The sequence below is a fragment of the Protopterus annectens genome, chromosome 7.part0 (genome assembly GCF_019279795.1).
Source record: "Protopterus annectens isolate FY-2018-M chromosome 7.part0, PAN1.0, whole genome shotgun sequence".
NCBI classification, from domain to species: domain Eukaryota; kingdom Metazoa; phylum Chordata; order Ceratodontiformes; family Protopteridae; genus Protopterus; species Protopterus annectens.
Window position 1 is genome coordinate 281,296,633 of NC_056739.1, and position 13,760 is coordinate 281,310,392.

Sequence of the window (13,760 nt, forward strand, 5' to 3'; positions counted from 1 at the left end):
ACTGTGTGTCTGTAATAGTGTTCTTTATCCCTCTGCATTTTTTTGAACTTACGTTCATAAGCTTTTTTGGCTCTATCCTCAGCTAGTGAATATTGTTTCTGGTATAAATTCTCCCATTGTGGGAAAGCTAAATCCTTTAATATGGATTGGTTAAGTTTTTCCACTTCAACAATCATACTACATAACTTAATGTCATTATATTTAATTAGTTTCTTCATAAAATCAAACCCAAAACAGTCAAACATGTCGTTGAAGTCATTTTCGACTTCAGCAGTAATATCGATGCCTAAAGGCACCTTAAAAAATCTCAAGCCCATCGGCACAATTCTAGTTGTAATACAGAAATTCAGATAGGCATTGTCGAGTTTTAGAGCGTTAATTGTGTTGAGTCCTCTCCCAAAGGAGTAAATAACGTCTCTCAACGTGCCTCTTTGTCCATTACTGCTAAATCTGTGTGCATTAGTACAATTGTCATCAAATTTACAGTCAACCGAAAGAAAGTCCTGCAAGACTCTGTTATCAACGGTATTCCCATTAGTAGCTTGACCACAGTTATTGGCATTTTTGTTATTACAAAAGGAGCTTTTGAAGCGACTTGACTCACCCGTAGCGGTGGCATATGTACGATTGCATTTCGGTCTCGTACCAACCCGTTTGGCTTCCTCAGCATAGTTGCTGAATGAAAAGTCAAAAGTAAAATCTACCACATCGGGTCTCATATGATCCGCTGTGGCCACAGATTCTGGTAGGTCGATATCGCCTCTCGAATTCCCCATCGAACGTTGGCCATTAGGTATTCCCGGTGAGGAAGTAGGTATTACTTCCGCCTGTGCATTCGTCGAACAGTGCGTATCAGCAACTTCATCCAACAAAAATCTAGGGTTAACCATCCCTACGTCCTGGTTAAACCCAGGTAATTTGTGTACGAAAACACTGTCAGTACTTTTAAAACCAGTAGAAAATTGCCCAACTAGCTCCATAATCTTAGTGACCTCCCCGCGTAAGGCAGCTAATTCTTTGCGAAGACAAATGAGCTCCTTACCATGGTCGGGTGAGGCACCGCTAGATAAACTGTGAGATGAACTCATACCAACAACGGAATCACTGCAGATTGCACCAAAACCAGAACACAAACCAATCCAGCAGCCGGAACACAATCTGCTAACTGCCTGCTCACAGAATCAGCTAGTCAAGGAGCACACGATGAATTAAAAAATAATTTATTTCACAAATCCAAAGGTTGAGCGCTTTCACTCACTCGACTGTGAGTTTCATCAGAACAATTCATTCAGAACAACACATACAATAAATAGTAGAAAAGGCGCCAAAACGCCACAGTACTTGTTAGTAATTAACCTATTAACAGACAATTGGTGTCTGAGTAACTAAAGAAACAACCTTTCATAAAAAAGAAAAGTATTAGTAGAATGAAATTTTACTATAATTGTTATATTAATTAATAATAATTCAATGAACTTGACGAAAATCCATGAATACACTTTACGAAAACTATAAAAACGCTTCTGGAAGAACCTAATGTTGATCAGGAACAAATGCAAGAATGGTTAAGGAGAGGCAAATTCTAACCAAGAGATGAAAAATTAATATTGGCGGCACAAGATAGTGGGCTGCGTACACATTGGTTTATAAAGTCCATTGAACATGTGGGAGAAACAGACAGATGTAGGTTTTGTAAAACAGAATTGGAAACAGTTGCACACCTTGTTGCTGGTTGCGACATACTAATGGCAGAAGGACAGTATACTGAAAGGCATAGTAATGTGGCGAGACTGTTGCACTGGGGATTGGCAAACATTATGGTATTGAAGTGGCTGAAAAACACTGGAAACATGAACCACAAAGCATCATAGAAAATAATGAAGTCTGCATCACATGGGATCATCCATTACCAACAGTTCAAAGACAGATGCTAGAAAACCAGCTGTTGTGGTCCAAGAAAAGAAGACAAAAGTAGCACTGATCATTGAAATCGCCTCACCCAGTGGCTTCAGTGTGCTGCGTACAGACATACACAAATTCATAAAATATCAGGTTTGCAAGCAGAAATAAGAGCAATGTGTAAGAGAAATACCCAGATAGTTCCAATAATAGTAGGAAGAACGGGTCTTTAAAAAAGAGTCTACAATCATATTTAGATATGCTACCAATACCTTTAACTCCATATGAATTGCAGGAGGAGTCATTACTGGGCATACTGCGGGTGCTGAGAAGAGCACTTTTGGCTGACATCAAAGAGTGAAACAATACTAATTTCATGAACTTTAATCACACTTTGACTTAGGAATGGGGTCCATTCCTGTCATGGTATTAGAAACCCAAAAGATTTGGAGAAATTAAAAAAAATCAAGAAAAATGTTGTTCATCCAGCTGAAAGCTTTCGTATGAGGCTAAGCAGTTTTTTCTGTGCAATGTGATAGTTGAGATATTTACAAAAACATGGAAGATATGGCAATATAAATAGATATTATATAAACAATAATTAACATCTCTTTACCAGCATTAGACAGAGGTCAAATGTCAATACAGTTGTGTTTGCTATTGTGTAAGCTTTAAGATGAAATCTTGTATTACATTGCATGTAGCATGGTTTTAGAATTATTAATGCAAATATGAACAAGCAATATTTGATGCCTAGAGGCAACAGTAGGATGTCACTCCAAAAACACCTGGAGGTGTCATTCGGCTGTAATGAGTTAAGGGCAACTTAGAGGCAAGCCAATTAGCCAGTAATGACGTTTTTCCTCATTGCAGCTAATACATCTCTGAATCACAAATCACCGCATCATGTAAAATACTTCTTTTTTTCTGCAGCTGTTATTGCAAGCACTGAGGTTCATTTTGAATCCCCGCGCCTATGTTAAATAGAGCTTAAAAAGCTAAGCCAAATGACCCCTAGTCAGCTTGAAAATGAACATTTTACATTCAAAAAATGTAAACAAAACAGAACTAGGGAAAAATAATATTGATATGTTGACCCTGTTGCTCCAAATATAGTTTTACAGGAAGACAGAGCATGATGTTTATGGGTCTATAGTATAACCGCGAAACCTCACATACGTGAATACGGAAACATCGACACATATTCAGCGAACTGCAAAAACACAGAAAGTCCTGAACCGCGAAATTCAAAATGTCGAATCGGCATAGTTGGCCAACCTCACCGCCCGCTACGTACTACCTACCCAAACAAAATAAATAATCCACATACATACACTTAACAAAACCCTACTTCTAACCCTAAACTAAAGCTTACATATGTTACTATGTATGCACTTACCTTAACCCGCACCCTAACCCTAAGGTCCGTAACTATTGCACAATTACCTTAAGGAGCTATACCGGAGAAGGACCAACTATGATGATTCGATATTTTGAATTTCGCACTTCAGGACATTTGGTGTTTTTGCGGTTCACTCAATATGTGTCAACGTTTCCATATTCGCACAACTGAGGTTTTGTGGTTGTAATAGGTAACCGATGTTTATCAAGAAGATATGTCTGAAGATCTGAAATTCTGAAAACAAGAATAAATAATGCACAAAAGAACGTTAACAAAAAAGATTGCAAATTGCTAGAATAAAGAGTAGTTATGATTTGTAATAGTGACAACACGAAGCAAGGTTAATAATGTACCAATGCACAATAATTTGTCTTTTGTCAAAAGAGATATACTCTTTTTCTCAATAGTACTACAAGCAGCTACAGGCTAAAACATCAAAGAAATGAAAACAGCCCAAAAACTGAAAAGATCAAATGGTTCTGCTAATAAGCAGATGCCAAGGTCCACATTGTCCAAAAAAATGGTAACACAAATTAATTCAAGTTTTGCCTCTAAATAAAAGAAAGGTTAAGTAAATATCAAACCTTAGGTATATCAGAAGGAAAAAAGAAAAAAAAATCTTGAAGATCACCCAGAGTCATCCCTGATGCTCCAGGCATACATGTAAGAAGAAATAATAATCTAAAATATGGAAGATATCACAAACTATTATTTGAACAACATGGTAACTTCTGATGAATTTAAGATCATGTTACTGTTTTTATCCACTATAAATAGCATTATTGCTGGGCAGTGCATTTGCAATCCTATTCTATTTTTAATGAAATGTAAATAAAGAGGAAAGCTGACAATTCTGTTGTTTAATCTCCACTGGAAAGCCCTAGGAAACTTTAACTAATTGACATCAACCAGTCTTCATTCTGTTGGATTTCCAAACAGAAGTTGAGTTCAGAAAATTGGGCAGATTATTGTAGCTCAATCTAGGATCAAGGGACAGTGCAAAAGACTGCAACAAATCAAGTGACATCTAAGTGAACATTTCCTTCTTCAGGTACAAAGATTCATGAATGCTGGTGAAGATTTCTTGTGGGTTTATAATAAAAGAGTTTACATGAATTCTGGAAGGTCTGCAACAATCAGACTGCTATGATTGCGGATTCCTTTATTGTTTGTCTATTTTTTTTGGGGGGGGGTTGTAATTAGGGCATTAAAGTAGGTAATGGTTCTTGTCCCAAAGATGTCTTCCACTGTAGAGAATGGGATCTCTGCCTCATCCAGATATATACTGAAGCTTGAATAACTTTTGTAACCTCTGAGGAGTAAAGTAGAAGTTTCACTAAAGCATCCTGCAAAGACATAACTCCCAAATTTTTTGCACAAGTATCAGGGACAAAGCCAAAAAATAATAGGGGGAAACAAAAGCCCAATATCAGGGACAGTTTTTAAAGATTACTACAATTTGCTTAGAAAGCTAATAGAACAGCATGTTTTGCATCAATGTGCATTTTCTGAAGAATAAAACATGTGAAACTCTAATGGCTGACATTACTGATTGTAATCCTCAGTGATTGGCCAAAAAATCAAAACTTTTAAAAGGGACAATACAAAATTGGGGGCATTCTACCAAATCAGGTAAAATAGAGCTGTGTGCCCAGAGAAGAGTATCCTTTAACTCTTGCATGGATACCAGAATAATACATCTTGCTTTCTGCTACATCAATGCCTTCCTCTTGCCTTGTTGAAGCACATCATAATTTTATGACTTTAATCCCTTTAAAGTGCTTAGTAATTCTGCTTTTCTCTGGTGTAGCTATGGCTGACTGTTGTGAGTCGGATATATTGATATCCATTGTTTTAGTCATGTCAAATCATTCTACTCAGTAAAATGCATAGGAAGCTAAGGGTCACACAGTTAATATTTTGCAAAGCTTGTGCTAGCTGTTATGTACTCTGATTTGTAATGCTTCAATGCTACTTTCTGACTGCATGCATTCTGCTTACATTTGTTGTTTCTGTCACCCTGGCTGGGCTTGCAATTAGTCAACTTTGATTGGTGCTGTACCCCATCAAACAAACGGAAATAAAATAAATAACTAGTAAAATACGACTGAGCTGTAAGCATGAATGTCAACAACGATGTTTAGTATGTTTTTAAAGAGAAAATGAAGTGAGTTAATTAAAATATGTCATGTTTGCAAAAATGTGTAAGGCAAGCTGCAATAGTTCATTTTTGTAAAAATGTGTAAGGCAAGCTGCAAAAACTTAGCAGCTTCAACAAGCAAAAGACCACTGGTTGTTGAAGTACTTAGAAAGAAAAATAGGCAACAAGTTGTTATTCTCCTACAACGACAGATGTTTAAGAGTCCAGCTACTTAGCAGTTATAGAAATTTTATCTTTCTAAGTATGCTGCCCAAAATTCATGTCAAATCCTTTTTTTTTTGTGTGTAGCACAGCTTATGTTCTGTGGGTTGGAGATGAATAGGACTGACCTGCATAGTGTTAGATGAATAAATATAAAGTTTGCCTTAGTGCATAGTTTAAGCCTTCTCCAACTATCCTGGCCAGGTCATTTCTGACTGGGGTATGTGGCAAGGCCCGGTCAGTCCTGAATTTTCCTTCCTACATTCATTGCACTATAAATGTGCACCTCACTCACATGAAGAGAAGACTTTTTCAACTCAGAGAGCTGAGGGGAGCACTGAAGTGTGAAACTGCCCAGGGCACCACAAAAGTTACCCACAGCTCTGCCTATTATACTTATTTGAAAAGATTACAAAGGCTGTGGACAGTGGTCACTCTGTGCAAGCTGTGGCCCAGTGGTTTGTTTCTCGGTGAAAAATTCCAGTGATTCGTGGTTTTGGTTTTTAAAGTGTTCAATGAAGTTGTCTCAGCAAATAGAGTTTCAGGTAAGTGTAATTTCAGTAACCCAAGGTAGACCCATGTATATATGTGTGTGTGTTGTATATGTGTGTGTGTGTATGTGCATATATATATATATATATATATATATATATATATATATATATAAATATATATATATATATATATAGAGAGAGAGAGAGAGAGACACACACACACACACACACACACACACACACACACACACACACACACACACGTTTTCTATATATACATATAGTAGCAAAAAGAGCTTGAATATGTGGACAGCAAGCAAAAGTTGTAAACCAAACACAAACACTTTATTGCAACATCAAAAGCGCTTTCATCCCTCTAATCTGGGACTTCTTCACAGCAACACATGTTTTCAGAGTGAAGAGAGTAAAAGGACATATAAAAATCTGCAGACTCGTATAGGAGTAATGTTCCATCAGTTTTGTTCATAACGTACCTAAAATGCCTAATGTATCGCTTATAGGAAAAAAAGTAATATGTATAAATGCATACACACACACACACACACACACACACACACACATGTATATATATATATATATATATATATATATATATATATATATATATATATACACACACACACACACACACACACACACAAACACACACACACACATATATATAAACAGACAGATATATATATAAATATATATGTGTAGTATATATGTACATATATTTTATATATATATATATATATATATATATATATATATATATATATATATATATATATATATATATATATATATATATATATATATATATGTCAAGAGGAAATTGAGCAAAGGGCTGAAGTGCAAGAGAAGAAAAAAAATGACAGCCCATCTATTAAAAACCAATCAAAAACTCAGAGAAATAGGGAAGGGTATGACAACAGTTTCTCTGAAAACAGTATTGAAACTCAGAAACAAATGTAAAGTATGGAATAGCTGAAATACTACTAAGGATCATTAGGCTTAGGCAAGGCCTAGACGTAGCCTGTTTGGTGGCCAAAAGCCAGCCAGACAGCATAAAAGATCAATGACTAAGATTCTTCTATACCGGAGGATAGGTCAACAGAAATAAGAAACTGGGTTTTAGCATTAAATGAATCATTTATGAAGCCTCATCCTGGATAAAGCTTCCAGTTCTGGAGCTCACAGAATGGAGTTCAAAAAAACTTCCAGTTGTGAAGCCCACAGAATGGAGTCCAAAAGAGGGTAAGCAAAGTGGTATGTTTTTCTATCAAAAGCCTGAGGAAGAAGACAAGCTCATTATGTACCACAGACCAAGAGTGAGAGAAAGAAGTGGAGAAATTAGGGCATCAGCTGAGTAAAACAGGGAACACTCATAGCTCTCTACTGTCCAGATTTTCAATGAATGTCCAGATTCTTTCCTCATACTTTTTGTCTGTTCCTCATAAAATGTTTTTCTGGCAAATCACTGAGGATTGAAGTCACTAAATAATGACACACATTTGAATTGGGTCTTTGCTTCCTTCAGAAAATGCATGCTAACACAAATCCTGTTATTTTAACAACATTCGAAGTTTATGAGCAATATTTAAAATCTGTCCCTATTTTGGGGCCTTTCTGCCCTTGTTAGTTTAGGCTTTATTCTATCCACCTTCTGTAAAAGTGCAGTAGAGAGCATCCTGACCTGCAACTTCAAAGTGTGGTTTGGAAGCTGCACAGTTACAGAAAGGAAGGCGACACAAAGAGTGGTGTGGGTTGCAGAGAAGATAAGTTCCATTCTTCCATTGATACATCTTTATTCTGCAGGAAGTATACAAAAGGCCACCAAAATAATACAGGACAACATGCATCCTGCACATGGAGTGTTTAAGCATCTGGCGTCGGGCAGGAGTTATCGCAGCATCCGCTGCAGGACTACAAGTTTCAGTAACAATTTCTACCCTACAGTGATTAGACTTCTGAACTCAGGCACTAGTCCCAGGGGTCTGGACACATAATAAGTCAATTTTTATTTATTTGTGCAATATATACTTACATATATTCCAAGTAAGTGCAATATTTCAAAAGACAAGAATGTGGTGTAGATAATTGGTTCAACCAACAACTGTTGGTTAAGTGCAATATTTATTTGTTATATCCATAGTCAGTATTATTTAACTCACTCAAGTGCAATATTAGACAAATAACTTAGTCATTTCAATCTGTGTAGTTCTAAATGACAATAAAGTTGACTTTGACTTTGATTTCTTGTACTAAGAGGCTGAGATGTGTGGTAACACTTGGCAGAGTTTTCAGAGTAAATGATGCACAGTGCAAAACACTTATGTGAATAAGCTTGAGTTGAGTACTTTTTGAAAGAAAGAGTGATCCATTCCTGAAGTATTCTTGCAGGGTAGTAAAAGTGAAAGCAGTGACATGATAACATTTAGGATGACCATTTAATTTAAAAGGTGCAAAAGAAATAGCATGGAAGAAAGACGGGTCAGGTAGATTTCCTTATGGCTGTGCTAACAGTGAGCATGCTTCCCAACACAAACTCTGTTTCTGCTTACAGCTCATCTTCACAGACGAGTGCACGGAGGCCGAAGGCAGTCACTGGCATATTCAGCACTTCTGCTGCATTGAATGTGACAAAGTACTTGGAGGACAGCGCTATGTCATGAGAGAAGGACGTCCTTATTGTTACAGTTGCTTTGAAAATATCTATGCTGAATACTGTGAGGCCTGCGGAGAGAAGATAGGTAAGCAAAACAGTGTAGCTGGCGATTTCTCACACCACTAGAAATGTGACACCTCTTGGTACAATTCTTCCCTTATGATTTCTGTTGTTATTAGAGAACCTTTTCACTAAAGAAAATTATACTATGTTATGAGCAATGTGTAAAATTAGTACTTTTAACAAGGACTGTCCCAGCCATGATTAAATTGTTTTATAACTCCCACAGAAACAATAATCAGCCAAGAGTGGAGATATTACACTAGCTGTAAACTATGTTTTAGGAGATATTCTTGTTCAGTCAGTTTCCCAACAGAATGGAGCTGATATGTTGAAATGCAAAAGAGTGAGATGAAATTTGACCTCTCGATTCCGTTTTCACCTCAATCTACCTTAACCATAATTGCAGGTTAATGTACAGCACTTGGAATGTATATGTTAAAAAATGAACTTTCAGTTAACTTGTACCACCAGTGATGTTGCTGTCCTTACTTGTTTCTACAAGGCATATGCAAGAGTGATGCAGTGACATCATTTTATGTCTATGCTTTTACTATGGGGTAAATAGACATAGAGAGGTGCAGAATTGCGCCGCTTTGCCATAATTTTACTTTTTAGGACTAAGCACTCCAAATACTACTAAGAGTTATTCTAAACTGGTATTTAACTTGTTTGTTCAGTGGTGCAAAGATGTTCATCATGCATACAGCTGCAGTCATAACAGATGGGTTCTTCTGCCGTCAGGCGGGTCCTCGGTTGGTCGAATTCCAAAGTCTAGGTCCGGCGTCAGTTGTCGTCGCTTCTTCCCTGACGTCAGTGCGACAGGGGTATAAAGGAACCAGCCGACGCCATTTTCTTCAGTCTTTCTTGCCGCGCGGTGCCCGAAGCAGAAGCAGTTCGCAAGTGCCGGTCGGCCAGCTCCTGATATTACGAAAATTTTGGAACCAAAGTCTTCTTAAAAGCTAAGTACCCCGTTGGGGAAACTTTTCTTGCCTCAGACCGATGTCAGACAAAGTTAATAATTGTATTTCTTGTGGGAAGCAAATACCGCATAAGGATTTCCATTCCCTCTGTATACCTTGTTTAGGCCCAGACCATGACGTCTCGGTCTGTCGTTTTTGTGCTACATTCAACAGACGCACTATTAAGCGTCGGGCGGAGTTTGCCCAGCATTATTTTGGGAAAGCATTTAACTATACTATGTCGTTGGATACTCCGACTCTGGTTTTGTCTAAAAAACGCAAGGACAAGGACCGACACACGAGGTCCACAGCCTCTACCGACACCACGCCAAAGCCGAATACACGTGGTCCTGTTCTCAGTGAGGCACCTACACAGCCCCTGACTACCGACGACACATCTTTGACGGTGTCTCTTGTGCCCGAGGTCGCAGGCTCCTCAGCCCACATCCCGACTACAGATACCAAAGCCACTCCTGGCGTTGAAACTCAGAATGTGGACAGGTCCACCTCCACTCAAGGTGTCTTCAGACCTTCCTCTTCTTTCTCCATCAAGGCTTTCACTAAGTCTAAAGCTACCATGCAGTCTAAGAGACCAGCTACACAGGGCCCATCTCCAGGCCCCATGCCTAAGAAACAGATGCTTAAAATGGCTGAGGATTTAATTACTCTTATCAGAGGTTCTCAGTCCCTACCAGACAAAAGGCCCAGAGTGGAGGAAGATTCCCCCTCCTCTGATCAGGGCTGCATTATTTCTGAGCACTCTGATGATCAGGAACATTCTTACTCCCCCTTTGAAGATTCTGATGTGGAGGAGTCCATCCCTTCTGTATCCCCCCCTGAGGATTACTCATTTGGGGAAACTTTGCATACCTTAAGGGAACACTTCCACTGGGAAGGCCAAGATTATTCAGATTCCAAGAAAAGGCTTAGGGAATTTCTCTTGCTACCTCAGCACAGGCCTCTGGCTATACCTCCTGTCCTGGACATCCTAGATGATGTTTACTTGGAGGCCTGCCTTAACCCGGACTCTCTACCTCCAGCTCCAGTTAAGCCTGACAGGTACTACAGGGTTCCTGACTCTCACCAATTTCTATACAAAAGCCATGCTGCTGACCCAGAAACCATCTCACAGGGACCCAAGGGAGTTAAGGCCTCCATTGCTAAAAATCCATTACCTTCCGGGAGAGATTCCAGATCCTTAGAAAGGTGGGGAAAAAAGGTATATACCTCGGCTACCTTAACCATGAGGGCCTTAAACTGTCAGTTCCATATGCTAAAATACCAACAGTTTTTGTTATCACAATTGAAAAGTAAAATGTCACAACCTGAACAACCAGACTTAAAGGAGCTGCAGGATTTGATGCATAGTGCAGAACAAGTGGGCAAGCATACCTTACAATGTGGTTTTGATGCTCTAGAGGCCTCATGCAGAGCTGCTGTTACAGGATCAGTCATACGTAGGCATGCTTGGCTCAAGGAACAAGCCTTGCCTGATCATGTCAAAGCTAAATTACTAGACGCCCCTCTTCAAAAGGATGTACTATTTGGTGCTAATGCTGAGGAGGTATCAAGGAAAATGGAGGAAAAGGCTAAATCAATGCAAACTGTGAAAGATTTTCTACAGGTACAGCCCCCACGTTTTAGTAGAAATTGGCCTTCCAAAAACTGGTCCTTTCCTGCCACGGACAGACCCCAAAGAGGCAGATACAGGCGCCCGAGGGGCAGATGACAATCCCAAGGATCTTTTAGAGGCAGACAATGGCAAGCACCGTCACAAAGAGGTGGTGAGGATAACTCGCAATCTTTTAGAAAGCAAACCCAATGACTTTCCCCTTTGCATGCCAACCAAGTCTCAAATGGCAGTACCCTTAGGAGGAAAGCTGGCATTATTTTCAAAAAATTGGCATATTGTCACAAAGGACAAATGGATCTTAGACATTATAAACAGAGGCTACAAATTCCATTTTCATACCCTTCCAAAAATGAGAGGCATGCCAAACCTGCCACACAATCAAAGGGCAGAGGCACAAATGCAAATTACAGATCTCATAAACATGAAAGCTATTCAAGAGGTACTTACGCACGAACAAGGTCAAGGTTTTTATTCCAGGCTATTTCTGGTACCAAGGAAGGGAAAAGACTGGAGACCTATTTTGGACCTATCCATCCTAAACACATTTCTACTTGTACCAAAATTCAAGATGCTCACTCTACAGCAACCTCTTCCCATGCTGGGCAAGGAGTCTTGGCTGGTAACATTGGACCTCAAGGAGGCATACCTGCATGTCCCAATCAGACAAAATTGCAGAAGTTACCTCAGATTTCTTGCAGGTTCAACTGATTATCAATTCTCTGCATTGCCCTTTGGCTTATCTACTGCGCCCAGAGTATTCACGAAATGCCTGGCATCAGTAATTGCCTACTGCAGACTTCAAGGGATACAAATACACCCCTATTTGGACGACTGCCTGATTCAAGCGGACAGCAAGCACATTCTTCTGAAACATCTGGCTTATGTAATAATGTTGAACTCTCTGGGATACACAGTCAACAAAAAGAAATCAAGGCTAATACCCTCTCGGAAGATAATTTTCCTGGGTGCCAATTTGGACACAAACACCCAGATGGCCTACCTCATGCAAGAGAAGCAGGGGCAACTAACTCAATACTTCAGAACACTAGCAAATTGCACCAGGCTGACTGCAAGGAAAATCCTGCAAGCTCTGGGATTCATGGCATCTTGCATCTTACTAATCCCATGTGCAAAGTTGCATATGAGGAAACTACAATGGTACCTGAAAAACATATGGTCTCAACACATCCACAGTTTGGAAACAATAATACCACTAATTCCATGTCTGCAAAATAATTTTTGTGGTGGGCTCAAGCATGTCAAACAAACACAGGTTTTCCATTCAGCAAGCCTCAAGCAAATCAAGTCATCACAACAGATGCCTCGGACTACGCCTGGTGGGCGCACATGACAGACCGGTGCATTCAGGGAAAATGGTCCCAAAAAGAAAAGCACCTTCACATGAATAAAAAAGAAATGCTAGCAGTAATAAATGCTGTTATAGCTTTCAAGGACCTTCTACAACCAGGTCAACTATTGATAAGAACAGACAACACCACAGTTATGTGGTACATAAACAAAAAGGGAGGAACACATTCTTATCCCCTATGCAGACTCACCATGTCAGTTTGGAACATGGCCATGGACTTACAAATGGAACTACAAGCACAGTACTTGCCAGGCAAGGAAAACACGCTGGCAGACGACCTAAGCAAGAATATGACAGATCCACACGAATGGAAATTGCATCCAAAAGTTTTTACAGAAATAATCCAAGAATGGGGAAGGCCAGACATAGATCTCTTTGCCTCCCACAAAAATCATCAATTGACAAAATTCTGCTCAAGGATCTTCCATCCAAAGGCCTGGAAAGTGGACGCTCTCTCTTTCAGTTGGACATCAATGACAGTTTATGCCTTCCCACCTCTTCCTCTGCTGCCCAAAGTTCTATTGAAAACCAGAGCAGACAGACCAAAGATGATTCTCATTGCTCCGGACTGGCCAAGACAACACTGGTACCCACTCCTGAGGAGCCTGACATATTCGCCACCATGGACCCTGCCTCTAATGCCTCTTCTTCTGACTCAGCACAGCTTCAAAACTCTTCACAGCCAGCTAAAAATGCTCAATCTAGCCACCTGGAAGATTCCTTAGCATCACAACAGGCCATACTCTCCAAGGAGGTGCAGGATGTCATTTTGGAGGCCAGAAGGCCATCAACTAGAAAAGCTTACTCCGCAAAATGGAAACGTTTTTGTGTCTGGAATGAGAAAAAGGGCCAGGATCCTGGAAAACTGAATTTACCTCAAATACTACAATATTTGGCTGAACTGCTAA

At 39.4% G+C, this 13,760-nt stretch overlaps 1 protein-coding gene across 2 annotated transcripts in view; it reads left to right on the forward strand.

Annotated features, from left to right (window-relative positions):
* Positions 1-13,760, forward strand: part of LOC122806398 (prickle-like protein 1-A) — a 323,964-nt gene that overhangs the window by 210,916 nt on the left and 99,288 nt on the right. For both annotated transcript variants that reach the window (XM_044076764.1, XM_044076765.1), the window contains exon 6: positions 8,727-8,913. In XM_044076764.1, the coding sequence (XP_043932699.1) occupies positions 8,727-8,913 (187 nt within the window). The remainder of the gene's footprint in view (positions 1-8,726; positions 8,914-13,760) is intronic.